The 24,177-nt window shown below is 45.1% G+C and overlaps 2 protein-coding genes across 52 annotated transcripts in view; both read left to right on the top strand.

Moving 5' to 3' along the window:
- The window catches only part of clasp2 (cytoplasmic linker associated protein 2), a 92,482-nt gene extending 91,194 nt beyond the window's left edge, over positions 1–1,288 (top strand). For all 49 annotated transcript variants that reach the window (XM_045709372.1, XM_045709409.1, XM_045709404.1 and 46 more), the window contains one exon: positions 1–1,288. This exon is cut by the window's left edge and continues 338 nt beyond it. The gene's annotated coding sequence lies outside the window, so the exon portion shown is untranslated.
- A 2,600-nt stretch (positions 1,289–3,888) lies between these two features.
- ubp1 (upstream binding protein 1) lies at positions 3,889–19,210 on the top strand. Of its 3 annotated transcripts, none has more exons than XM_014178088.2 (17): positions 3,889–4,148; positions 4,786–5,001; positions 7,110–7,267; positions 7,447–7,523; positions 9,264–9,369; positions 9,472–9,578; positions 9,691–9,843; positions 10,160–10,270; positions 10,421–10,528; positions 13,550–13,653; positions 13,729–13,783; positions 13,928–14,021; positions 15,699–15,789; positions 16,684–16,802; positions 17,367–17,509; positions 18,337–18,388; positions 18,508–19,210. In XM_014178088.2, exons 2-17 carry the CDS (start codon positions 4,886–4,888, stop codon positions 18,543–18,545), a joined length of 1,632 nt encoding a protein of 543 aa, XP_014033563.1. In that variant the 5' UTR covers positions 3,889–4,148; positions 4,786–4,885; the 3' UTR covers positions 18,546–19,210. The 3 variants fall into 3 exon arrangements, with proteins under 3 accessions (XP_014033563.1, XP_014033562.1, XP_014033561.1); XM_014178087.2 differs by having other exon boundaries at positions 3,907–4,356; positions 13,931–14,021; XM_014178086.2 differs by having other exon boundaries at positions 3,909–4,356.
- The last annotated feature ends 4,967 nt before the right edge of the window (positions 19,211–24,177 follow it).

Here is a 24,177-nt window from a genome sequence, read left to right as displayed (position 1 = left end):
AGTCGCCTACTGCAGGGAACTCTGCAATGCACTCTGGGAGGAGAGGAGTGTTGTAGTTCCCCTCACTGACGTTGAAGATCCAACTTTCTCTCTGAGATTTACCCCTGACGTCGACACACCTCGCCCTCTGATCCCGAACTCACTCTGAAGCCTCAACGCTAACGGTTTCAACTTTGGTTTAACTTCCTGGTTTTAGTAGAATAGGGGAGGGGCCGGAACAGCAGCATGATGTAGCCACACCCCAGGCAGGACAAATAGATAGAGGGAGTGAAGCAGGTAGAGGAGCATGTATGTGTGTGAGAGGAGGGGGGTGTATATCTGTGGTCAGTCAGCCTGTCCGTCATAGTGGTTGGGTGGGTTTTAGCCCCTGAAACTGAAGGCAAATCTGAAATGGCACCCTATTCCCTATGTAGTGGACTACTTTTGGCCAGAGCTACATGGTGCCACCACATACGGCTCTGGTCAAACTATAGGGAGTAGGGTGCCATTTCGTCTCAAAGCATTCTCTGTCCGTGGAATGGTGCTAGTTCCACCCTGTAGCAGTGGGAACATGGTACGACCACCCCTGCACAGCACTAATGCTCATAAGCGGGTCACAGTAGATCATAACTGCTCTTAGCAGCTACGTAGGCAGTGAGTGTGAGGTATAGGAGGCATAATGTGCTTGGCTATGCATGACGATGATTTTAACAAGATCTTTTTATCCGGAGCCTATTAACTGTCACAGTAGAAGGGAGGGGGTGAAATTAAAGTTAATGATGTCCACCCCTTTCAGAGAAGTCCATGGTACCTTCCACTGCTCCCCGCCATGTCTTGGATGAGCTCATTTCAGACAGAAAGAGGGGGAGAGGCTTATAGACATCAAACTATGACCAGACATGGCTTATTATTATTAATATTATTATTATTACCTAGTGGATATGTAACTATACATGATATTATAAAAAATGGAATAATATCCGATAACGACGTCATTTAGGAGAGTCCCTGAAGGACGTGTGCGCTCTGCGTCCTGATCTGTTTTATTTTCTGTTGCGCGTTCCGTAGTCTCTCTCACGTTCGTTTTCCCACCGGGGAGACATGTATTATTTACTGATCAGAAACTGTCGAGTCACCTTTCGCCCCCTCCTTCTCTTCTTTTTCCTTTCCTCTCTTCTGCTTCCTCTTGTTGTCATTCTCTCCCTCTTCTTGTGACATTCTAGTCTTCACTGTGTTTCCCTCAGTGCATTTACAAAGCTGTGCTTACAATAAAATGAAAAATAAAGAAAACTTGTACAGACCATAATAAGCTTTGTTTCTGACTCAGTTACTGTGAGGGACAACTGTTCTGCTAACACACACACACGTGTTCTACAATTAAACCAAGTCCTGTCCCTTGCGCACTGACTGGAATCAACTGGTAATTATTTACCAGAGGACAACACAAGGAAGATACTTCTGCTAGACAGTGTGTGTGAATGTGTCTAAATGTGAAAGCTGCAGAATAGATGGTCAACATGAAAGCTGAACTATAACCTCGTATTAGGCTCTGAATGTGTGGTTGGGAGAGGTAACTTCAGTACTAGGCTGTTGTAGTAGTTGTAGTTGTTACTGGAACTGTCCTGGAAAGGACAATGTGAAGAAAATATCTAAGCCAGTAGAGAACAGTTTGGGTTGTCCCTTTGTGAATCTGGCCCAAATGTATGGCATTTCACATTTCCTCTCAAACTTAATTGAATTCTCTTGTTTATTTTGATCCAGTACAATGATCATACAGTGCAGAATGGAAAGTATTCAGACCACTTCACTTTTTCCACGTTTTATTACGTTACAGCCTTGTTCTAGAATTGATTGATGAGGAAAACATTTCATTTAATCTACACACAATACCCCATAATGACAAAGCGAAAAATGTTTTTTAGAAATGTTTATTTGCATAAGTATTCAGACCCTTTGCTATGAGACTCGAAATTGAGCTTGGGTGCATCCTGTTTCCATTGATCATCCTTGAGATGTTTCTACAACTTGAGTGGAGTCCACCTGTGGTAAATTCAATTGATTGGACATGATTTGGAAAGGCACACACCTGTCGATATAAGGTCCCACAGTTCACAGTGCATGTCAGAGCAAAAACCAAGCCATGAGGTCAAAGGAAGCAGGTAGAGCACTGAGACGGGATTATGTCGAGGCACAGATCTGGGGAAGGGTGCCAAAAAATGTCTGCAGCATTGAAGGTTCCCAAGAACACAGTGGCCTCCATCATTCTTAAATGGAAGAAGTTTGGAACCACCAAGACTCTTCCTAGAGCTGGCCGCCCGGCCAAATGGAGCAATCTGGGGAGAAGGGCCTTGGTCAGGGAGGTGACCAAGAACCCGATGGTCACTCTGACAGAGCTCCAGAGTTCCTCTGTGGAGATGGGAGAACCTTCCAGAAGGACAACCATCTCTGCAGCACTGCACCAATCAGGCCTTTATGGTAGTGGCCAGACAGAAGCCACTCCTCAGTAAAAGTCACATGACTTCCCACTTGGAGTTTGCCAAAAGGCACCTAAAGGACTCTGACCCTGAGAAACAAGATTCTCTGGTTTGATGAAACCAAGGTTGAACTCTTTGGCCTGAATGCGAAGCGTCACGTCTGGAGGAAACCTAGCACCATCCCTATGGTGAAGCATGGTGGTGGCCACATCATGCTGTAGGGATGTTTTTCAGCGGCAGGGACTGGGAGACTAGTCAGGATCGAGGGAAAGATGAACGGAGCAAAGTACAGAGAGATCCTTGATGAAAACCTGCTCCAGAGTGCTCAGGACCTCAGACTGAGGTGAAGGTTCACCTTCCAACAGGACAACAACCCTAAGCACACAGCCAAGACAACGCAGGAGTGGCTTCGGGACAAGTCTCTGAATGTCCTGGAGTGGCCCAGCCAGAGCCCGGACGTGAACCCAATCAAACATCTCTGGAGAGACCTGAAAATAACTGTGCAGCGACGCTCCCCATCCAACCTGACAGAGCTTGAGAGGATCTGCAGAGAAGAATGGGAGAATCTCCCCAAATACAGGTGTGCCAAGCTTGTAGCGTCATACCCAAGAAGACTAGATAGAGGCTGTACTCGCTGCCAAAGGTGCTTCAACAAAGTACTGAGTAAAGGGTCTGAATACTTTTGTGAATGTTATATTTCTGTTTTTGCTTTGTCATTATGGGGTATTGGGGGGGGGGGGGGACTAATTTAATCCATTTTAGAATAAGTCTAACAAAATGTGGAAAAAGTTAATGGGTCTGAATACTTTACGAATGCACTGTTTGTGAGGCATGGGATATTGGAATAACACTATGTTGGTGACTAAAGTTCATAGCAGTTTCTATATTCACAGGTTAATATGTGACATCTGATTCTTAACTCAAGATAAGGGTTGGTAGTCCTGCTATTGCAGGAGTGAAGATTCATGACTGATCTGTTCTTTATAAATGCACACTGACCTCTTACAGCATGAAATCCAGACACAGGGTTAGGGGTTAACATGTGTGTCCTAAAGAGCCTCTCTGTCCCCATCCCAAATATCTCTCACTACAATCATTCCCACTAAATACATCTGAATTCACTTCTGTTGGCCTTGGTCCAACACCGCATCTATCGATTCCTGTCTTTTCTATAATAGGAACACACTGTTTTCTGGGAGCAGGGTGTGAACATGTTAGCCTGTAGTAGCTGACTATTTTCACTGATTTATGATGTCTCGGTTGAATTATGCATTTGTGTATTATGATTATGTCAATGTATGTGATGGGTTGCCTGTGCCTGCTATGAACTGGTCACGTCGGTGTTATAACGTCGATGGGTTGACGAAAGCTCCGAGGGAGCCCATTGGCTGAGCTGGGTGCGCTTGGCACCAGAGCGGCTCTCTGATTGGCCCAGAGACTCTGTGGCATCTACTGCGGCTGGAAGTTTTTTGGGGTTTTGTGAGGGCATAGTCTGTTGAGAAGCCATGTTTATGCTGGCTGCTTTTGTGACAACTGCCACTCTTCTGATGTTTAAAGACTCTTATTTAACCGACCGGGAACTGTAGCCCTGGTCACACAAGTCCGCGATGAAAAAAGGAGAGAGGTTTCGGAGGGCACAGGAAGCGCTGGCTGCGACCTTCGCATAGGAGGATTCCAAACATCCGTGAATCAAAAGCAAGTGAAGTTTGCTAATGCTACTAGCCTGTTAATGCTATCTAGTTAATTCAGACGGACATTACGTGTGAATGCGGTGTGTGGACTGTCAACAACATCCCCCTGCAATTACGTAATGGTGCTAGCTAGCTAGGTGGCTAGCTATGGCTGGGCTTGGGATGTTACGGTGTGCCATGTCGCCGGCGAAATTGACTTTCGAGGACCGCAAGTGAGCTAACTAGTGGTAGCTAGGTAGCTAGCGTTAGTGGTGCAGGGTTTCGCTAGCAAACGGTTATTTAGCATGCTGCTGGTAATCAACGCAACGTAATGGTTGTGGATTCTGTTAACTAGCTAACTAACGATTGTCTGTTAACTTTACCTAGCTAATTAGTGTGTTTGTTGTCTTCACATCAGTCCAGATTTCTACTTTCACTTGCCAGCCATATTGTAACCAATTATGGCGATATATCACCCGGCTAGTGGAGCGCTATCAATACACTGTTATTCGCTCTTCAGTTAGCTAGCTACAGTAGTTATCTAACAGCAGCTAACGAGCCATCTTCGTAGCCAACCACCAGTAGCTAGCAGTTAATCAGTAGTAGTAAACACAACTATCTAACTAGCTACCTTGGTTAACTTTCTCTTAAATCTTCTCTAGTCCACCAGCAGCGGTTTATTCTCCCGCTAGTTGCGGTCCCTTCCCCGGAGGCAATCTGGCGGCCCTTCGGCTAGAGGCGGAGGAGAAGGAGCTGGGGGCCATGGCCTGGGTGCTGAAGATGGACCATGCCACCATCGAGTCAGGGCTGGTACACGACTTCGATGCCAGTCTGTCGGGCATCGGGCAGGAGCTGGGGGCTGGCGCATACAGTATGAGGTTAGAGAGACCGTTTGGTATACAATATAGATATATCAGTGTGTCTGGACATGGGATGGAAGCTTCAAACTGTTCCCACTCAGTCTCCTAAACCCTGGGATTCACCCAATATGGAGGAATGACATTTTGTCTGTGTTGTATCCCATCCCCTCTGTGTGGTATGTGCGTGTTGGTCTTTGTTTTGGAGTGTGTTGGGATGGAGGGGGCCGTCACAGCAGGTTGCCATGGAGGACAGAGGGCTTAAATACCCTACTAGACACAAAGAGGGAGGGGGGGTGTAGAGTGGACAGCAGCAGAATGTGGGGAACATAAACCCTAAGCACAGGGAGGGAGTGGGGATAAGCTCTCCCCCACCACCTCTCTCTGGGTGGCTGTGGCACGTCTTGGAGTGATGACAACATGGTGTAACTGGGGTTGCTATTGCAGCAATGAGCTGAGATGCTCAGGGGAGTTTGTAACTGTACCAGTCAGATCATCCACTATGGAACAGTCAGAAAAAGACACACACACACAGTTATGAAACACCACCCTCAGTCACCGCAACAGCCCTATGTGTGCATGTGTGTTTTCCCCACAGATGTTTTTGTGAAGTAGGTTGAGTTTCTGTGGGAAAGAGTTGTCTTTATCAGGATCCTCCCTGTGTGTGTGTCTCACATGTTTAGAGAGCAGCTGTGGCGCTCAGTAGGAACAGAATGTCTGTTTGTCAGTGGAGCCGGCTCCTCATGTCAGGAAGCAGATGCAGTTTCCTTGGCAGCAATGCTGAGTGGGGAAGCGGCTCTGCAACTGGCATGCCATGCAGGAGGCATCGGGGTTGGGTTAGGGTGGGACAGGGAGAATACAGTACACTGTCTGCAGTAGTTGTTTATGAGAGGGGTCTGTTCCAGAGTGAATTATACTATGACATTCAGGGGGTCTCTATATTTAATGTGGGACCTTGTTTGTGTGGACGTGCTTGCGTATGCAATAAACAGTAAAGACATGTCGTTTACCGGTTTAAAAAAATCCTACCTTTTTTTTTTATTTGGCATGAACACAGCCATTCATGATGTTTTCATCTTATTGTCAAACAAATCTCTTTAAAAAATGGCCTACCTGCGCATGTTCGTCCACTCCAATAATTCCAGCATCCAAACTGTGCACATGCGCCATTTGATTAATGGAACAAATCATCTGTTACAAATCACAACTGTAATGACATTTGCCGATTGTCATTGGGTCTACACTCTTGTAACCTTAATTAATTGGTGCCTTACTGACAATAGGACCTTTTTTTGTAGAAAGAAAAGTTGGGACACATGAAATTCCTACTTGTAGCTCAGTTGGTTGCGTATGGTACTTGTAACCCCAGAGTTGTGGGTTTGATTCCCGTAGGGATCCAGTAAGTTGCACTGGATAAGAGTGTCTGCTAAATGACAAACATGTAACATTAAATATGGGACCTTGCGGGATGACAAGTGCACCCACATGGTTGTTTAAACCATGACAGGGCGGTGGACTTGTGTTTTCATTTGGAATCATCTTTTTATTTGAAGATTTACCAGTCTAGCAGACTATTTCACACTATGGGCCGTTCCAGTAGTTCAACGAGTCCTTCCTCTCCCTTCATTGCCTATTTTCTTTCACTGATCTGACATCACTGGATTGATGGAAGCTATTTAGTGAAAAATGTTCATCTATCCAATCTTGTCAGATGATTACCTTGAAGTAAAAACTAAAGGTCTTCTACAGCTTGACTTGTCCTTAGAGCATTATGTGGACTTTAAATTCAGACTGCCAACTCCCCCGACATTTTCAAAGTGAACTTAATTAACCTGAGCTGTTCCAGGGACCATGAACACATTTCTTGGCATATAGGAGAGACTTTGGTTACCCGGGCACACACACACTTCTGCCTAGCGCTAGGATCTGTTAGGGTGAGCTGGGGACAGGCTGTCTGTCTGGAGCTGGTGCCAAGTGTCTGTGTGCAGGTTGTCAGACTGGCTCGTGTGTTGTAAAACAGAAAAGTATTTTCCAGTGGGACACTTCCAACTGTTACTGTTTCAACAGGGCTACTTAGTCTTACTTACCCTAACTGTTCTCTCTCCCACCATCTCTCTTTGTCTCTCCAGTGATGTGCTGGCCCTGCCAATCTTTAAACAGGAGGACTCCAGTCTTCCTTCAGACTGTGAGAGCAGCAGTCTCAACCCTCCCTTCCAGTACGTTCTCTGTGCTGCCACCTCCCCTGCTGTCAAACTACACGATGAGACGCTCACCTACCTGAACCAAGGTGACTTACTCCCACACTCCTGTCATGGGAAACTACCTTAACTATGCTGTACACAAACCCACACTCACACGGTAATGCTTAATAGCTCTCCACCAATAGCAAGAATGGATGTTGTCTGTTTTCAAACAGCAGAGATACACAATCACTCAAACCTCATCTTAACCCCCTCTGTGTCTCAGGCCAGTCTTATGAGATCCGTATGCTGGACAACCGAAAGCTGGCAGAGTTACCAGAGATTAACAACAAGAGTGTCAAGGTCAGAAATGTTAAGAATGCAGCTTCCTGTGTGCGTGGTTTCTTTGTAGTTGTGTTATGATTGTTGCGGTCGTTGTGCGGGTGGTGTTTCATAACTGTGTGTGTGTAGAGCATCGTTAGGGTGGTGTTTCATGACTGTGTGTGTGTAGAGCATCGTTAGGGTGGTGTTTCATAACTGTGTGTGTGTAGAGCATCGTTAGGGTGGTGTTTCATGACTGTGTGTGTGTAGAGCATCGTTAGGGTGGTGTTTCATAACTGTGTGTGTGTAGAGCATCGTTAGGGTGGTGTTTCATAACTGTGTGTGTGTAGAGCATCGTTAGGGTGGTGTTTCATAACTGTGTGTGTGTAGAGCATCGTTAGGGTGGTGTTTCATAACTGTGTGTGTGTAGAGCATCGTTAGGGTGGTGTTTCATAACTGTGTGTGTGTAGAGCATCGTTAGGGTGGTGTTTCATAACTGTGTGTGTGTAGAGCATCGTTAGGGTGGTGTTTCATAACTGTGTGTGTGTAGAGCATCGTTAGGGTGGTGTTTCATAACTGTGTGTGTGTAGAGCATCGTTAGGGTGGTGTTTCATAACTGTGTGTGTGTAGAGCATCGTTAGGGTGGTGTTTCATAACTGTGTGTGTGTAGAGCATCGTTAGGGTGGTGTTTCATAACTGTGTGTGTGTAGAGCATCGTTAGGGTGGTGTTTCATAACTGTGTGTGTGTAGAGCATCGTTAGGGTGGTGTTTCATAACTGTGTGTGTGTAGAGCATCGTTAGGGTGGTGTTTCATAACTGTGTGTGTGTAGAGCATCGTTAGGGTGGTGTTTCATAACTGTGTGTGTGTAGAGCATCGTTAGGGTGGTGTTTCATAACTGTGTGTGTGTAGAGCATCGTTAGGGTGGTGTTTCATAACTGTGTGTGTGTGTGTGTAGAGCATCGTTAGGGTGGTGTTTCATGACTGTGTGTGTGTAGAGCATCGTTAGGGTGGTGTTTCATGACTGTGTGTGTGTAGAGCATCGTTAGGGTGGTGTTTCATAACTGTGTGTGTGTGTAGAGCATCGTTAGGGTGGTGTTTCATAACTGTGTGTGTGTAGAGCATCGTTAGGGTGGTGTTTCATAACTGTGTGTGTGTAGAGCATCGTTAGGGTGGTGTTTCATGACTGTGTGTGTGTAGAGCATCGTTAGGGTGGTGTTTCATAACTGTGTGTGTGTAGAGCATCGTTAGGGTGGTGTTTCATGACTGTGTGTGTGTAGAGCATCGTTAGGGTGGTGTTTCATGACTGTGTGTGTGTAGAGCATCGTTAGGGTGGTGTTTCATGACTGTGTGTGTAGAGCATCGTTAGGGTGGTGTTTCATGACTGTGTGTGTGTAGAGCATCGTTAGGGTGGTGTTTCATGACTGTGTGTGTGTAGAGCATCGTTAGGGTGGTGTTTCATAACTGTGTGTGTGTAGAGCATCGTTAGGGTGGTGTTTCATAACTGTGTGTGTGTAGAGCATCGTTAGGGTGGTGTTTCATAACTGTGTGTGTGTGTAGAGCATCGTTAGGGTGGTGTTTCATAACTGTGTGTGTGTGTAGAGCATCGTTAGGGTGGTGTTTCATGACTCTGTGTGTGTGTGTGTGTAGAGCATCGTTAGGGTGGTGTTTCATGACTCTGTGTGTGTGTGTAGAGCATCGTTAGGGTGGTGTTTCATGACTCTGTGTGTGTGTGTAGAGCATCGTTAGGGTGGTGTTTCATGACTCTGTGTGTGTGTGTGTAGAGCATCGTTAGGGTGGTGTTTCATGACAGAAGACTCCAGTACACAGAGCACCAGCAACTGGAGGGGTGGAAATGGAATCGCCCTGGAGACCGTCTCCTAGATATCGGTAAGAACACTTAAGTGTGTGTGTAGCAGTCAGTACATGTGCTGCCTTAAGGGTGTTTGTTTTTCCTTCTATATGTAATACTAATTTGTAGTGTGTGTGTAGACATCCCCCTGTCAGTGGGTATTGTGGAGGCGAAGGCCAACCCCGCTCAGCTCAACGCTGCCGAATTCCTCTGGGACCTCAACAAGAGAGCCTCCGTGTTTGTGCAGGTAACACACCAATCCACACACACACACACACACACACACACACACACACTCCCCTGTAGTCACATTGACTCAGACTCTCCTCTCTCTTTTCTCTCCATCTTTGTGTGTGTAGGTTCACTGCATCAGTACAGAGTTCACCCCTAGGAAGCATGGAGGAGAGAAGGGAGTTCCCTTCAGGATCCAGATCGACACTTTCAGACAGGGAGACAACGGAGAGTACACTGAACACCTCCACTCTGCCTCCTGCCAAATCAAAGTCTTCAAGGTACACACACACAGGGTGGCAGGTAGCCTAGTGGTTAGAGCGTTGGGCCAGTAACCGAAAGGTTGCTAGATCGAATCCCTGAGCTGACAAGGTAAAAAATCTGTCTTTCTGCCCCTGAACAAGGCAGTTAACCCACTTGTTTGTAGGCTGTTTGTTCTTAATTGACTTGCCTAGTTTATTAAAACACACGCACACATTCTCTGAACAGTCAATCACACTTACACACTTTTACATACTAAGTCAAATGACAAGCCTGCACCTGATTTAACATTCTGCATTTCCGCTCGCTCGCTCTCTCTCTCTCTCCTCCCCCCAGCCAAAGGGGGCAGACAGGAAACAGAAGACTGACAGAGAGAAGATGGAGAAACGAACGTCTCAGGAAAAGGAGAAGTACCAGCCTTCCTACGACACAACCATACTATCAGAGGTTCGTTTGAATGGCATTTAATTAGGACTGGAAAACTAGAAGGCACTTAAACAGAGTGCATGTATTGGAAGTGTCACTTACAGGTATTGGGAGGTAAGTTTTATATATGTTTTGTTTGCAGTCAGATTGTGAGTGTGTGTGTTTGTGTAGATGAGGCTGGAGCCCATCATAGAGGAGGCAGGAGACTACGAGCTGAAGAAGTCCAGCAAGCGGACACTGCCGGCTGACTGTGGGGACTCGCTGGCCAAGAGAGGCACTGTAAGTGTCCTATATATTATACAGTCAATTCGGAAAGTATTCAGACTCCCTCCATTTTCCCACATTTTGTTACGTTACAGCCTTAGTCTAAAATTGATTCAATTGTTTTTTTCCGCCACCTTAATCTACACGCAATACCCCATAATGACAAAGCAAAAACTGTTTTTTAGAAATGTTTGCAAATGTATTTTTAAAAAAAAATTAAAACTGCTTGTCAGAGCAAAAACCAAGCCATGAGGTCGAAGGAATTGTCCATAGACCACTGAGACAGGATTATTTCGAGGCACAGATCTGGGGAAGGGTACCAAAACATTTCTGCAGCATTGAAGATCCCTAAGAGCTCAGTGGCCTCCATCATTCTTAAATGACAGAAGTTTGGAACCACCAAGACTCTTCCTTGAGCTGGCTGCCCGGCCAAACTGCAATTGGGGGAGAAGGGCCTTGGTCAGGGAGGTGTCCAAGAACCCGATGGTCACTCTGACAGAGTTCCTCTGTGGAGATGGGAGAACCTTCCAGAAGGATAACGATCTCTGCAGAACTCCACCTTTTTCAGGCCTTTATGGTAGTGGCTAGAAGCCACTTCTCAGTAAAAGTCACACTTGGAGTTTGCCTAAAGGCACCTAAAAGACTCTGACCACGAGAAACAAGATTCTCTGGTCTGATAAAACCAAGATTGAACTCTTCGACCTGAATGCCAAGAGTTACGTCTGGAGGAAACTTGGTACCCTCCCTACGGTGAAGCATGGTGGTGGCAGCATCATGCTGTGGGGCTGTTTTTCAGCGGCAGGGACTGGGAGACTAGTCAGGATCGAGGGAAAGATGAACGGAGCAAAGTACAGAGAGATCCTTGATGAAAACCTGCTCCAGAGCCCTCAGGACCTCAGACTGGGGCGAAGGTTCACCTTTCAACTGGACAACGACACTAAGCACACAGCCAAGACAACGCAGGACTGGCTTCGGTACAAGTCTCTGAATGTCCTTGAGTGGCCCAGCCGGAGTCCGGACTTGAGCCCGATCGAACATCTCTGGAGAGACCTGAAATGATCAGTGCAGCGACGCTCCCCATCCAACCTGACAGAGCTTGAGAGGATCTGCAGAAAAGAATGGGAGAAACTTCCCAAATACAGGTGTGCCAAGCTTGTAGCGTCATACCCAAGAAGACTCGAGGCTGTAATCGTTGACAAAGGTGTTTTAACAAAGTACTGAGTAAAAGGTCTGATCTTATGTAAATGTGATATTTCCTTCATTTTTTTATATTTAAACGTGCAAACATTTCTATAAACCTGTTTTTGCTTTGTCATAATGGGGTATTGTGTGTAGATTGAGGGGGAAAACTATTTAATCAATTTTAGAATAAGGCTGTAACGTAACAAAATTTCAAAAGTCAAGGGGTCTGAAAACTTTCCAAATGCACTGTATATCCTGTCCCTGACTTATTCCACATTTTGTTGGTACAGCCTGAATTCAAAATCTACACACTATCGCATAATGACAAAACAAAAACATGTTTTTTATTAAAAAATATCTAATTAAATTCAAAAATATCTAATTTACCAAAGTATTCACACCCCTGAGTCAATACATGTTATAATCACATTTGGCAGCGTTTACAACTGTGAGTCTCTAGGTAAGTCTCAGAGCTTTGCACACCTGGACTCTACAATATTTTCACATTTATTCTTTAAAACATTCTTCAAGCTCTGTCAAATGTGTTGTTGATCATTATTAGACAGCCATTTTCAAGTCTTGCGATGGATTTTCAAGCTGATTTAAGTTAACTGTAACTAGGGCACTCGGGAACATTCAATGTTGTCTTGGTAAGCAACTCCAGTGTATATATGGCCTTGTGTTTTAGGTTGTTGTCCTACTGAAAGATGAATTTGTCTCCCAGTGTCTGTTGGAAAGCAGGCTGAACCAGGTTTTTCTCTAGGATTTTGCCTGCGTTTAGCTCTATTCCATTTCTTTTTATCAACAAAAAAAACTCCCTAGTCCTTGCCAAGCATACCCATAACCTGATGCAGCCACCTCCATGCTTGAAAATATGACGATTGGTACTCGGTGACGTGTTGTGATGGATTTGCCCCAAAAATAACACTTTGTATTCAGGACATTAAGTTAATTTCTTTGCCACATTTTTTTAAGTTTTACTTTAATGCCTTATTGCAAACAGGATGCATGCTTTGGAATATTTTATTCTGTACAGGCTTCCTTCTTTTCACTTTGTAGTTACTCCACAATACTATCCTAAATGACAATGTTGTTGATCCATCCTCAGTTTTCTCCTATCACAGCCATTACACTCTGTTTTAAAGTCACCATTGGCCACATGGTGAAATCCCCAAGTGGTTTCCTTCTTCTCTGTCAACTGAGTTAGGAAGGAAGCCTGTATCTTTGTAGTGACTGGGTGTATTGATACATCATCCAAAGTGTAATTAATAACTTCACCATACTCAAAGGGATATTCAATGTCTGTTTATTTTTTCCCATCTACCATTAGGTGGCCTTTGCGAGGCATTGGAAAACCTCCCTGGTCTTTGTGGTTGAATCTGTGTTTGAAATTCACTGCTCGACTGGGGGACCTTACAGATAATTGTATGTGTGGGGTACAGAGATGAGGTAGACATGTTAAACACTATTCTACACATTGTGACTTGTTAAACAAACTTTTACTCCTGAACTTATTTAGGCTTGCCATAACAAAGGTGTTGAATACTTATTGACTCATGACATTTCAGCTTTAAAAAAAATGTATTTAAAAAAAAACATCATTCCACTTTGACATTATGGGGTATTGTGTGTAGGCCAGTGATACATCTCAGTGTGATCCGTTTTAAATTGACTGTAATATAACAAAATGTGGGAAAAGTCAAGTCACTTTCTGAAGGCACTATATATTATATAAACATCATCCTGTCAAGGAAGTGAATATAATATGTGGAGTGGTTTGATGCTTGGTAATTGGTGACGGTAATGCTCAGTAGTATTATCGCAGTGTGTTGTCTCTCTCTCCTCTCTGGTCAGTGTTCTCCGTGGCCTGATGCCTACATCAGCTCTCCCCAGACAGCTGGCCCCTCTTTCTCCTCCACACCGCTCTCCACATACACTGCCTCCTCTGTACCTGACAGGTAGGCCTGTGTGTGACTGAGAAAATTCTGTGTGGACATAGTGAGATAATGCTGACTGTGACTGTTGTATTCCAGTGGCCCCTCGTCGCCCAATCACCAGACAGACCCTGTTAGCCAAGTCGTCACAGAGGTTAGTATACACCACACGGACGTGTCTCAAATCCTGTAAAAACTTCCCATTTAACAAACGCCTTCAGTTTAGGTTGTATTTATGTTGAGATTCATTGTTATCCCCCCCCAACACACCCTCTTCTCTTTATATCCCTCTCTCCAGCAGCTCAGTCCTACGGCTACCATCAAGGAGGCTCAGAAGTGGCTTGTCAAGAACCGCTTCAACACATATGCACGACTCTTCTCCCACTTCTCAGGTACACACACACACTTCGCATTGTGTAGGTTATATTGTAGGAGTTATTAAAGGGAACCTGTTGTAATGTCATCCAGAGGCGGCGCTCCTAGTGGCCGGGGACTTTATTGCAGGGAAACTTAAATCAGTTTTACCTCATTTCTATCAGCATGTTAAATGTGCAACCAGAGGGAGAAAACTCTAGACCACCTTTACTCCACACAGAGACACGCACAAAGCTCTCCCTCACCCTCCATTCGGCAAATCTGACCATAACTCTATCCTCCTGATTCCTGCTTACCAGCAAAAATTAAAGCAGGAAGCACCAGTGACTCGGTCTATAAAAATGTGGTTAGATGAAGCAGGTGCTAAACTACAGGACTGTTTTGCTAGCACAGACTGGAATATGTTCCGGGATTCTTCTGATGGCATTGAGGAGTACACCACATCAGTCACTGGCTTCATCAATATGTACATCGATGACGTCGTCCCCACAGTGACAGTACGTACACCCCCCAACCAGGATCCATTGATTACAGGCAACATCTGTACTGAGCTAAAGGGTAGAGCTGCCACTTTCAAGGAGCGGGACTCTAACCCGGCAGCTTATAAGAAATCCCGCTATGCCCTCCAATGAACCATCAAACAGGCAAAGCATCAATACAGGACTAAGATAGAATCGTACTACACCGGCTCCGACGCTCGTCGGATGTGGCAGGGCCTGCAAACTATTGCAGACTACAAAGGGAAGCACAGCCGAGAGCTGCCCAGTGACACGATCCTACCAGACGAGCTAAATCACTTCTATGCTTGCTTCAAGGCAAGTAACACTGAAACATGCAATGAGAACATCAGCTGTTCCGGACGACTGTGTGATCACGCTCTCCGCAGCCGACGTGAGTAAGACTTTTAAACAGGTCAACATTCACAAGGCCACAGGGTCAGACTGATTACCAGGATGTGTACTCCTAGCATGCGCTGACCAACTGGCAAGTGTTTCACTATCATTTTTAACCTCTCCCTGTTCGAGTCTGTAATACCAACATGTTTCAAGCAGACCACCATAGTCCCTGTGCCCAAGAACACCCAGCTATCTTCCCTAAATGACTACCAACCCATAGCACTCACATCTGTAGCCATGAAGTGCTTTGAAAGGCTGGTCATGGCTCACATCATTATCCCAGAAACGCTAGACCCACTCCAATTTCCATGCCGCCCCAACAGATCCACAGATGACGCAATCTCTATTGCACTCCACACTGCCCTTTCCCACTTGGACAAAAGGAACACCTATATGAGAATGCTATTCATTGACTACAGCTCCGTGTTCAACACCATAGTGCCCTCAAAGCTCATCACTAAGCTAAGGACCCTGGGACTAAACACCTCCCTCCAACTGGATCCTGGACTTCCTGACGGGCCGCCCCCAGGTGGTAAGGGTAGGTAACAACCCATCCGCCATGTGGATCCTCAACACGGGGGCCCCTCAGGGGTGTGTGCTCAGTCCCCTCCTGTACTCCCTGTTCACCCATGACTGCACGACTCCAACACCATCATTATTCGATATTCTTATCTCTTACTTTGGGTGGTATTTTCTTAAAACTGCACTGTCAAGGGCTTGTAAGTAAGCATTTCACAGTGAGGTCTACACATGTTGTATTTGGCGCATGTGACAAATAAAATGTGATTTGATGTGTAGGTTGTGACTTAATGAAGTTGACCCGGGATGACCTGGTTCAGATCTGTGGAGCTGCTGATGGAATCAGGCTCTTCTACACACTCAGATCCAGGTGGGTGTGGGTGTGTGTGGGGTGGGTGTGTGTGTGGTGGGTGTGTGTGTGTGTGTGAGGGGGTGAGGGGGTGGGTGTGAGTGAGGGGGTGTGGGTGGGTGGGTGGGTGTGGGTGTGAGGGGGGGGTGAGAGTGAGGGGGTGGGTTTGTGAGAGGGGGGTGGGTTTGTGAGAGGGGTTGGGTGTTTGAGGGGGGTGGGTGGGTGTGTGAGAGTGAGGGGTGGGTTTGTGAGGGGGGTGGGTGGGTGTGTGAGGGCGGGGGGTGGGTGTGTGAGAGTGAGGGGTGGGTGTGTGAGAGTGAGGGGTGGGTTTGTGAGGGGTGGGTGGGTGGGTGTGTGAGGGCGGGGGGTGGGTGTGAGGGGTGGGTGTGTGAGAGTGAGGGGGTGGGTTTGTTAGAGTGAGGAGGGGGTGGGTGGGTGAGAGTGAGGAGGGGGTGGGTGGGTGTGAGTGAGGGGTGGGTGGGTGTGAGTGAGGGGTGGGTGTGTGTGAGAGTGAGTGAGGGGTGGGTGTGTGTGTGAGTGAGGGGTGGGTGGGTGGTTGGGTGTGAGTGAGGGGTGGGTGAGGGTGTGTGAGTGAGGGGCTGAGGGGGTAGGTGTGAGTGAGGGGGTAGGTGTGAGTGAGGGGATGGGTGTGGGTGGTAAGGGGGGTGTGGAGAGCGAGGGGTGGGTGAAATGTGATTTGGAACATGAATAATCATATTTGCCTTGGGAAAATGTACTTTAAAACATAAATAAGTGAAATTATCACCAAGTGCATTTTCACCCACTCTGGGCAGTGTTTGATACCTGGCAGAGTGGGTGAACACCCTACAGTGGGTTGAGACGGGTTATGTGAATGTGTGCACCTCTGATTTATATTCCTGTTTATCTGTGTATAACGTGTAAGTATCCTTGCAGGTCGGTGCGTCCCAGGTTGACCATCTATGTGTGTCAGGAGTGTGACGTGGAGAGCCCCCTGCTGGAGAGACGCTGCGACAGCGAGAACGGAGAGCACAGTGACTCACCTAACTTATATGGTAGGTGTGTCTCTCAGGCAGGCGCTGGCACCTTAATTGGGGAGGACGGGCTCATAGTAATGGCTGGAACAGAATCCATGGGATGGTATCCAACGCATCAAGCACATGGCTTCCATGTTTGATACCATTCCATTCACTCTGTTGTAGACATTGTTAGAAGCTGTCCGCTGGCGAGTTGACTGCTTTCTTACTGTTTGAACTACAGAGTGCCCCTTTTTAAGATGCGGTATATAGTCCCTCAAAAAGGGAAATGACCAGAAATGTTGCTGGGAAAAAGAAATGAACTTAAGCTGAAAGAAATATTCTTGTTCATGTGTGCTTTCCGTTTTTCATAAAGAATTACGATAGGAGTTTGGCATTATACCACCACAATTGTTTACCTATGGATAAAGCAACTTTTTCTGTGAGGACTCATTTGGAAAATACTGTACACACCTCTGTGTCCATTTATAGAAGCATCAGTGTGGGTGTGTGTTTTAATGGGGTGTGTGTGTCTGTGTGTTTTAATGGGGGGTCTGTGTGTTTTAATGGGGGGTCTGTGTGTTTTAACGGGGGGGTGTGCAGTGTACCATGCTCTATACCTGGAGGAGCTGACGGCTGCTGAGTTGATCAGGAAGATGGCGTGTGTGTGTAGTGTTCCACTGGGACAGATCAACCAGGTCTACCGACAAGGACCCACAGGAATACACATACTGCTGAGTGACCAGGTACACACACACATACTGCTGAGTGACCAGGTACACACACACATACTGCTGAGTGACCAGGTACACACACACATACTGCTGAGTGACCAGGTACACACACACATACTGCTGAGTGACCAGGTACACACACACATACTGCTGAGTGACCAGGTACACACACACATACTGCTGAGTGACCAGGTACACACACACATACTGCTGAGTGACCAGGTACACACACACATACTGCTGAGTGACCAGGTACACACACACATACTGCTGAGTGACCAGGTACACACACACATACTGCTGAGTGACCAGGTACACACACACATACTGCTGAGTGACCAGGTACACACACACATACTGCTGAGTGACCAGGTACACACACACATACTGCTGAGTGACCAGGTACACACACACATACTGCTGAGTGACCAGGTACACACACACATACTGCTGAGTGACCAGGTACACACACACCTACACATCGTATGTGAATTTTATCTTTGACTAAGAAGAGCTGATGTTCTTTGTCCGTCAGGTGTTTGCATTATATTTACATACTGCCTCTGTTACACAATGCTGTGTCCCACCCTAACCCCTCCCCCTTCAACTCATTCAGGAAGTGTGCCATTCAAATCACTCCCAAACACACTGCCCATCACAGCTAGTGGAGTTATCTACCCGTTTTAATTCTTTATCAGTATAACCCCGTCCCCCTTCAACTCACACACGCACATGATTACATTGTCTTGTAGTTCTAAGATATTTATTTTATGTTTAACAGTAACATCCCTTGTTTTTCTGAGTATTTAATGTTGAAGTTAATTGATGTTGTTCCCCAGGTGGTTTATAACTTACCTGATGAGAGCTGCTTTCTCATTGGCACACTCAAAGGTATGTTGGTAGTCTGTGTCTGGCCCAAGACATTTATTTTCTTGTCTCTGTTTCCCATGTTTGGCCTCCATGCTAACACTACGTCTTGTCTTTCCCTCTCTTGCTCTCAATCCCTCTAGATGAAACGGGGGAGGGGCTCCACCTGGTTCTGAAGTAGCGATGGAAGATGTGAGCGTGATGACATCACTGAAAACTCCTCCCTCCGTGACTAGCAGAGCCGTCTCCCTCCCTCTCTCTCTCTCCCTCCCTCTCTCTCCTATCGTTCAGATTGCTATGTGTAAGGCAGCAGGACAGAGGGACTGAACTGAAGCCATGTTAACGTTAGAATCTGACGTGGGTGTGACCACTGTTTCATATTGAAAACACTATTACTGAGGGGGAGAGAGGGGATGGAGGCCTGTGACGTGTTTTATTCTCTCCATTTCTTTCTAGTTTTATAAGTGGGGAGGGGTAGGCTGCCCCCCACAGAGAGGCTCATAGAGGCAGTGCTATAGGCTTCAGCCAGGGCTAGGCCAGTAGTCAGTGCTGTGACACTGTAATGCCATGTGACTTGAACATACAGATTGATGGACAGACAGACGGACCCCAGCTGCGTGATCTCATTTGCTTTGACTGAGACTCGACCACTTCCACGGAAGCAGAGCTGGCAACTAATCAACTCAAACAGAACACTGTCTACAACTCGTGTCAAACTCATTCCTCTGAGGGCCGAATGTCTGCAGGTTTTTGCTCCACCCTTGTACTTTATTGATGAATTAGGTCAGTAATTGGTAAGTAACTTCCCTCGCTTGGTTGTCTAGGTCTTAATTGAAAGGAAAAACCTGACGACACTCGGCCCTCCCAGGAATGACTTTGACCCTGATCTAGAACAACAGTCTCTGTGTGGTTGTGTATATTGTGTAGAACACAGTAGTCTAGATATGAACGTTCTAGATCTGTTCCCAGACATTCTAGAACTAGTGAGGATGGGAGTCCTCTTAGCCAATCAAGTCGAGATGTTGTGGACTGTTGGGGGCGTTAGACACTGGCCAACAGAATGCTAACAGGGCCTGTTCTTCTGGTTCATTTATCATATGAACCAAGTCTGATACCATAATATACAGCCTGCTTTCATGGACTAGACATAACACAGTAAATGTAAATCCGGGACACTCAAATTAGTATGATACACTACATGACCAAAAGTATGTGGACACCTGCTCGTCAAACATCTCATTCCAAAATCATGGGCATTTAATATCGGGTTGCCCCCACCCCCCTTGCTGCTATAACAGTCTCCACTCTTCTGGCCATGCTTTCCACTAGATGTTGGAATATTCTGCAGGAACTTGCTTCCATTCAGCCACGAGCATTCGTGAGGTCGGGCACTGATGTTGGGTGATTAGGCCTGGCTCTGTCTGCCTTTCAATTCATCCCAAAGGTGTTTGATGTGGTTGAGGTCAGGGCTCTGTGCAGACCAGGGAAGTTCTTCCACACCGATCTCGACAAACCATTTCTGTATGGATCTCTTTGTGCACGGGGGCATTGTCATGCTGAAACAGGAAAGGGTCTTACCCAAACTGTTGCCACAAAGTTGGAAGCACAGAATCGTCTAGAATGTCATTGTATGCTGTAGCGTTAAGATTTCTCTTCACTGGAACTAAGGGGCCTAGACCGAACCATAAACTGCCCCAGACCATTATACCTCCTCCACCAAACGTTACAGTTGGTACTATGCATCGGGGCAGGTAGCGTTCTCCTGGCATCCGCCAACCTCAGATTCGTCCGTCGGACTGCTAGATGGTGAAGCGTGATTCATCACTCCAGAGAACGCGTTTCCATTGCTCCAGAGTCCAATGGCGGCGAGCTTTACACCACTCCAGCCATTGTGCATAGTGATCTTAGGCTTGTGTGCGGCAGCTCGGCCATGGAAACCCATTTCATGAAGTTCCCAATGAACATTTCTTGTGCTGACGTTGCTTCCAGAAGCAGTTTGGAACTCGGTAGTGAGTGTTGCAGCCGAGGACAGACTATTTTTATGCGCTTCAGCACTCGGTGATCCCGTTCTGTAAGTTTGTGGCCTACCACTTCGCGGCTGGGCCGTTGTTGCTCTTAGACGTTTCCATTTCACAATAACAACACTTATAGTTGACCGGGGCAGCTCTAGTAGGGCATAAATTTGACGAACAGACTTGTTGGAGAGGTGGTATCATATGACAGTGTCACGTTGAGTCACTGAGCTCTTAAGTAAGGCCATTCTACTGGCAATGTTAAACTCTGGAGATTGCATGGCTGTGTGCTCGATTTTATACACCTGTCAGCAACGGGTGTGTCTGAAATAGCCGAATCGACTAATTTGAAGGGGTGTCCACATACTTTTGTGTATATATAGTGTATGTTATGTTTGGTATGGTTACATAAGACCAAAGGTTATTTTAAGCAAAAACGAAAGAAGCGTGTTCAAATCTCATCACGGACAACTTTAGCATTTTAGGTAATTAGCAACTACTTAGCATGTTAGCTAACTCTTCCCTTAATAACTCTTTAACCCAACTCCTAACCTTAACCCCTAAACCTAACCCCTAGCCTAGATATCGTTAGCAAACTAGCTAATGTTAACCACCCTTAGCTAACGTCAGTGGTGGAAAAAGTACCCAATATCCATACTTGAGTAAAAGTATAGATACCTCAATAGAAAGTTACTCAATTAAAAGTGAGTCGGACTGTATAATACTACTTGACTAAAAGTCTAAAACTATTTGGTTTTAAATATACTTAAGTATCAAAAGTATAAATCATTTATAATTCCTTATATTAAGCAAAGCAGACAGCACCATTTTCTTGTTATTTAAATTTACAGATAGCCAGGGGCACACTCCAACACTCAGACATTATTTACAAAAGATGCATTTGTGTTTAGTGAGTCCGCCAGGCCAGAGGCAGTAGGGATGACCACGTTTTCTTGATAAGTGCTTGAATTTGACAATTTTCCTGTCCTGCTTAGCAATCAAAATGTAACGAGTACTTTTGGTTGTCAAGGAAAATGTATGGAGTGAAAAGTACAATATTTTCTTTAGGAATGTAGTGAAGTAAAAGTTGTCAAAAATATAAATAGTAAAGTACAAATACCCCAAAATACTACTTAAGTAGTACTTCAAAGTATTTTTACTTAAGTACTTTACACCATTGGCTAACGTTAACTACAACAAATTGGAATTCTTAACATATTCTACATTTTGAAAATTGCAAATTGTAACATATAAGAAATGGATGATGGACATCCACATTTTAGTGCACATCATATGAAACATAACAATTTTTTTTATTTAACTAGGCAAGTCGGTTGAGAACAAATTCTCATTTACATTGACAGCCTACCCGGCCAAACCCGGACGATGCTGGGCCAATTGTGCACCGCCCGATGGGACTCCCAATCACGGCCGGTTGTGACACTAAATTAAGTGTCTCGGATTTACGTACAGATTAATACTGAGAACACGTTGCAATATACCCCAGCCTATTTCATAGCAGGACAGGGATTTCCACTGGAGACCCAGCCTGCATAGACATGTCTAAGCATCATGGATACTTGTTTCACCCCACTCAAGTCTTTTAAATGACATATTTCATATTTTTACTGTCTCTTTTATCGTTTTTAGTTTGTCTTTTGATGGTAGTTTCTTTGTTTGGCTGTTGTGTAAGATAATGTGTCTCTGATTCCATACTTCTCACTGTTCGCTAGGCTCAGTTTTTTTCTTTTTCTCACACACATACATGTTTTTTTTGGACAGTGACGCTAAAACTTTTGATTTGGCTCTCTACACCTGGATTTGAGTTCAAATGTTTTGTTGAGGCGACAGTACAGAATGTCGCCTTTTATTTGAGGGTAATTTCATACACGTTTTACCGTTTAGAAATGAATGCACTTTATGTATCTAGTCCCTCCATTTGAAGGTGTCAGAAGTATTGTAGACTTTAAAAACAAATAGTAAATAAGGATGGAAAATGTTTCTGAGCACATCTATATTAATGTGGATATTACCATGGTTACAGGTAATTATGAATTCGTGAGAAAGTTAGATTCACAAAGATCATACCCCTAAATCATGCATACCTCTCTCACCATTACCCTCACAGGAGGGTATCATTTTTTGGGGGGGGTGGGTTTATGATATTTAAGCCTCTAACTTTCTCACTCATCATTATTCATGATTTATCCATGATTATCTTTAATAATGGTAGCATCCACATTAATATAGATGTGTTCAGAAACATTATTTACAATAAATGTGACTCCAAAATGACAATACTTTATTTACCATTAATTTCTTCCTGGGCACAAAATAATCCAAAACACAACCAAAACAAACTGCAAGTGCTTCCAACAAGTTTGTAGAGTCACAAGCTTGATGTAGTCATTGCGTGATAGGAATATGGGGCCAAATACTAAACTTTTGATTAAATTGAATACACTATTTTTCTATTTGGCCAAATACTTATGACACCTTCAACTGGGGGGACTAGATACATAAAGTGCTTTCATTTTTATACGGTAAAACAGATATTTCTGAAAATACCCTCAAAAGGTGAAATTCTATACTGTCACCTCAAAACATTTGATCTCAAGTTCAAAATGCTGGAATATAGAGCCAAATTAAAAGGTTTAGCTTCACTATCCCAATAAATATGTAGGGGAGTGGACACACTGACTATACTCAGACTATTGACATGGAGAGGGGCAAGGAGGAAGCATCTCCTAGACTATATGGCTTAAATAAACTCACTATGAAATGGACCAAACTGATTTGGGAAGAAGTAGATGTTAGAACAGGTTGTGTTTCTGGTAGTGAAACCAGGGGCGTATCCAAGGTGTAGCCTTCCTTCACCCCTGACAGGATGGGCTGGAAACCCTGTTTGTTTTCTTAGCTCTGTCACTGGCTGTATAGTTAGTTGGTGACTGCAGGCAGTGGAAACTGGCTGTGTGTGCATGTGTTTATCTCCCCCCACCCCCCCCCAGCAATTATTGCAAAGGCTAACTTAGTTTAATTTCAGTAGTTATCACTGCTTTCCCACTTGGCATGAACCCTGCTTAGTTTGCCTTTTAGTAAAGAGCATGAGTTGGGCGGAGGAGAGTAGGAAGGTTTTATGTTGGCTGGGGAAAAAAGTGTAGCCCAGTCGTCCCTATTTTCTCCCCCAGAAATAAAAGACCAAGTCTGCACTGAAAACCACAGAAGTCCAACTTGATGTAGTGTGTTGTTTGTGAACCACGCCCTTCACGGAACCTGGGAGAAATAAAGTGAATATTATTAATAATGTTGAAGTGAAACTGAACATCACCTCCATTGTGTGTCACCTACTTCAACAACACCAGAGACTGAGGAGCACAGGGCCCTGTTCAGGATGGTGCATCATTACAGAACGTTACGATAGAAATGTATGGTGTTGAACAGATATGATCGTCTGTCAGATAAAATAAGGATTCATGTAAGCTTTATTCATTCTATTTTTTTATCTGCAACGTTCAGAACATATACACCCCAGCTCTACAGACCTGGGTTAAACACAGAATGCTGGGAGCCTTTCACACAGAAATGTGATGTGTAATACAGTGATACCTGTCCTAGTTCTAGCAACCTGTGTTCCCTGTCTCTGTGTGTCAGTGAGGAGGTGATCACTGTGTTTCTGTACAGCCTACAGTCAAACTGGAGATGCACACACACACACTTCTGTTCTGGAAATAAAACTATTTCATAAAGATGGTGTGTTTATTTATATGATTGTGATAAGGGCCACATACCATAACATGCTAT

Source organism: Salmo salar, chromosome ssa27 (genome assembly GCF_905237065.1).
Source record: "Salmo salar chromosome ssa27, Ssal_v3.1, whole genome shotgun sequence".
NCBI classification, from domain to species: Eukaryota; Metazoa; Chordata; class Actinopteri; order Salmoniformes; family Salmonidae; genus Salmo; species Salmo salar.
Note: the sequence above shows the minus strand (reverse complement) of the source record. Positions and strands in the feature narration are given on the sequence as shown.

What these genes read in the sequence shown, in the direction of transcription:
- ubp1 (XM_014178086.2), top strand. Translation starts at nt 4,292, where the DNA reads ATGGCTGGGCTTGGGATGTTACGGTGTGCCATGTCGCCGGCGAAATTG. An exon ending in GCTCACCTACCTGAACCAAG is followed by an intron (nt 7,268 to 7,446) that starts GTGACTTACTCC and finishes TCTGTGTCTCAG; the next exon opens with GCCAGTCTTATGAGATCCGT. An exon ending in ACTCTTCTCCCACTTCTCAG is followed by an intron (nt 14,022 to 15,698) that starts GTACACACACAC and finishes TTTGATGTGTAG; the next exon opens with GTTGTGACTTAATGAAGTTG.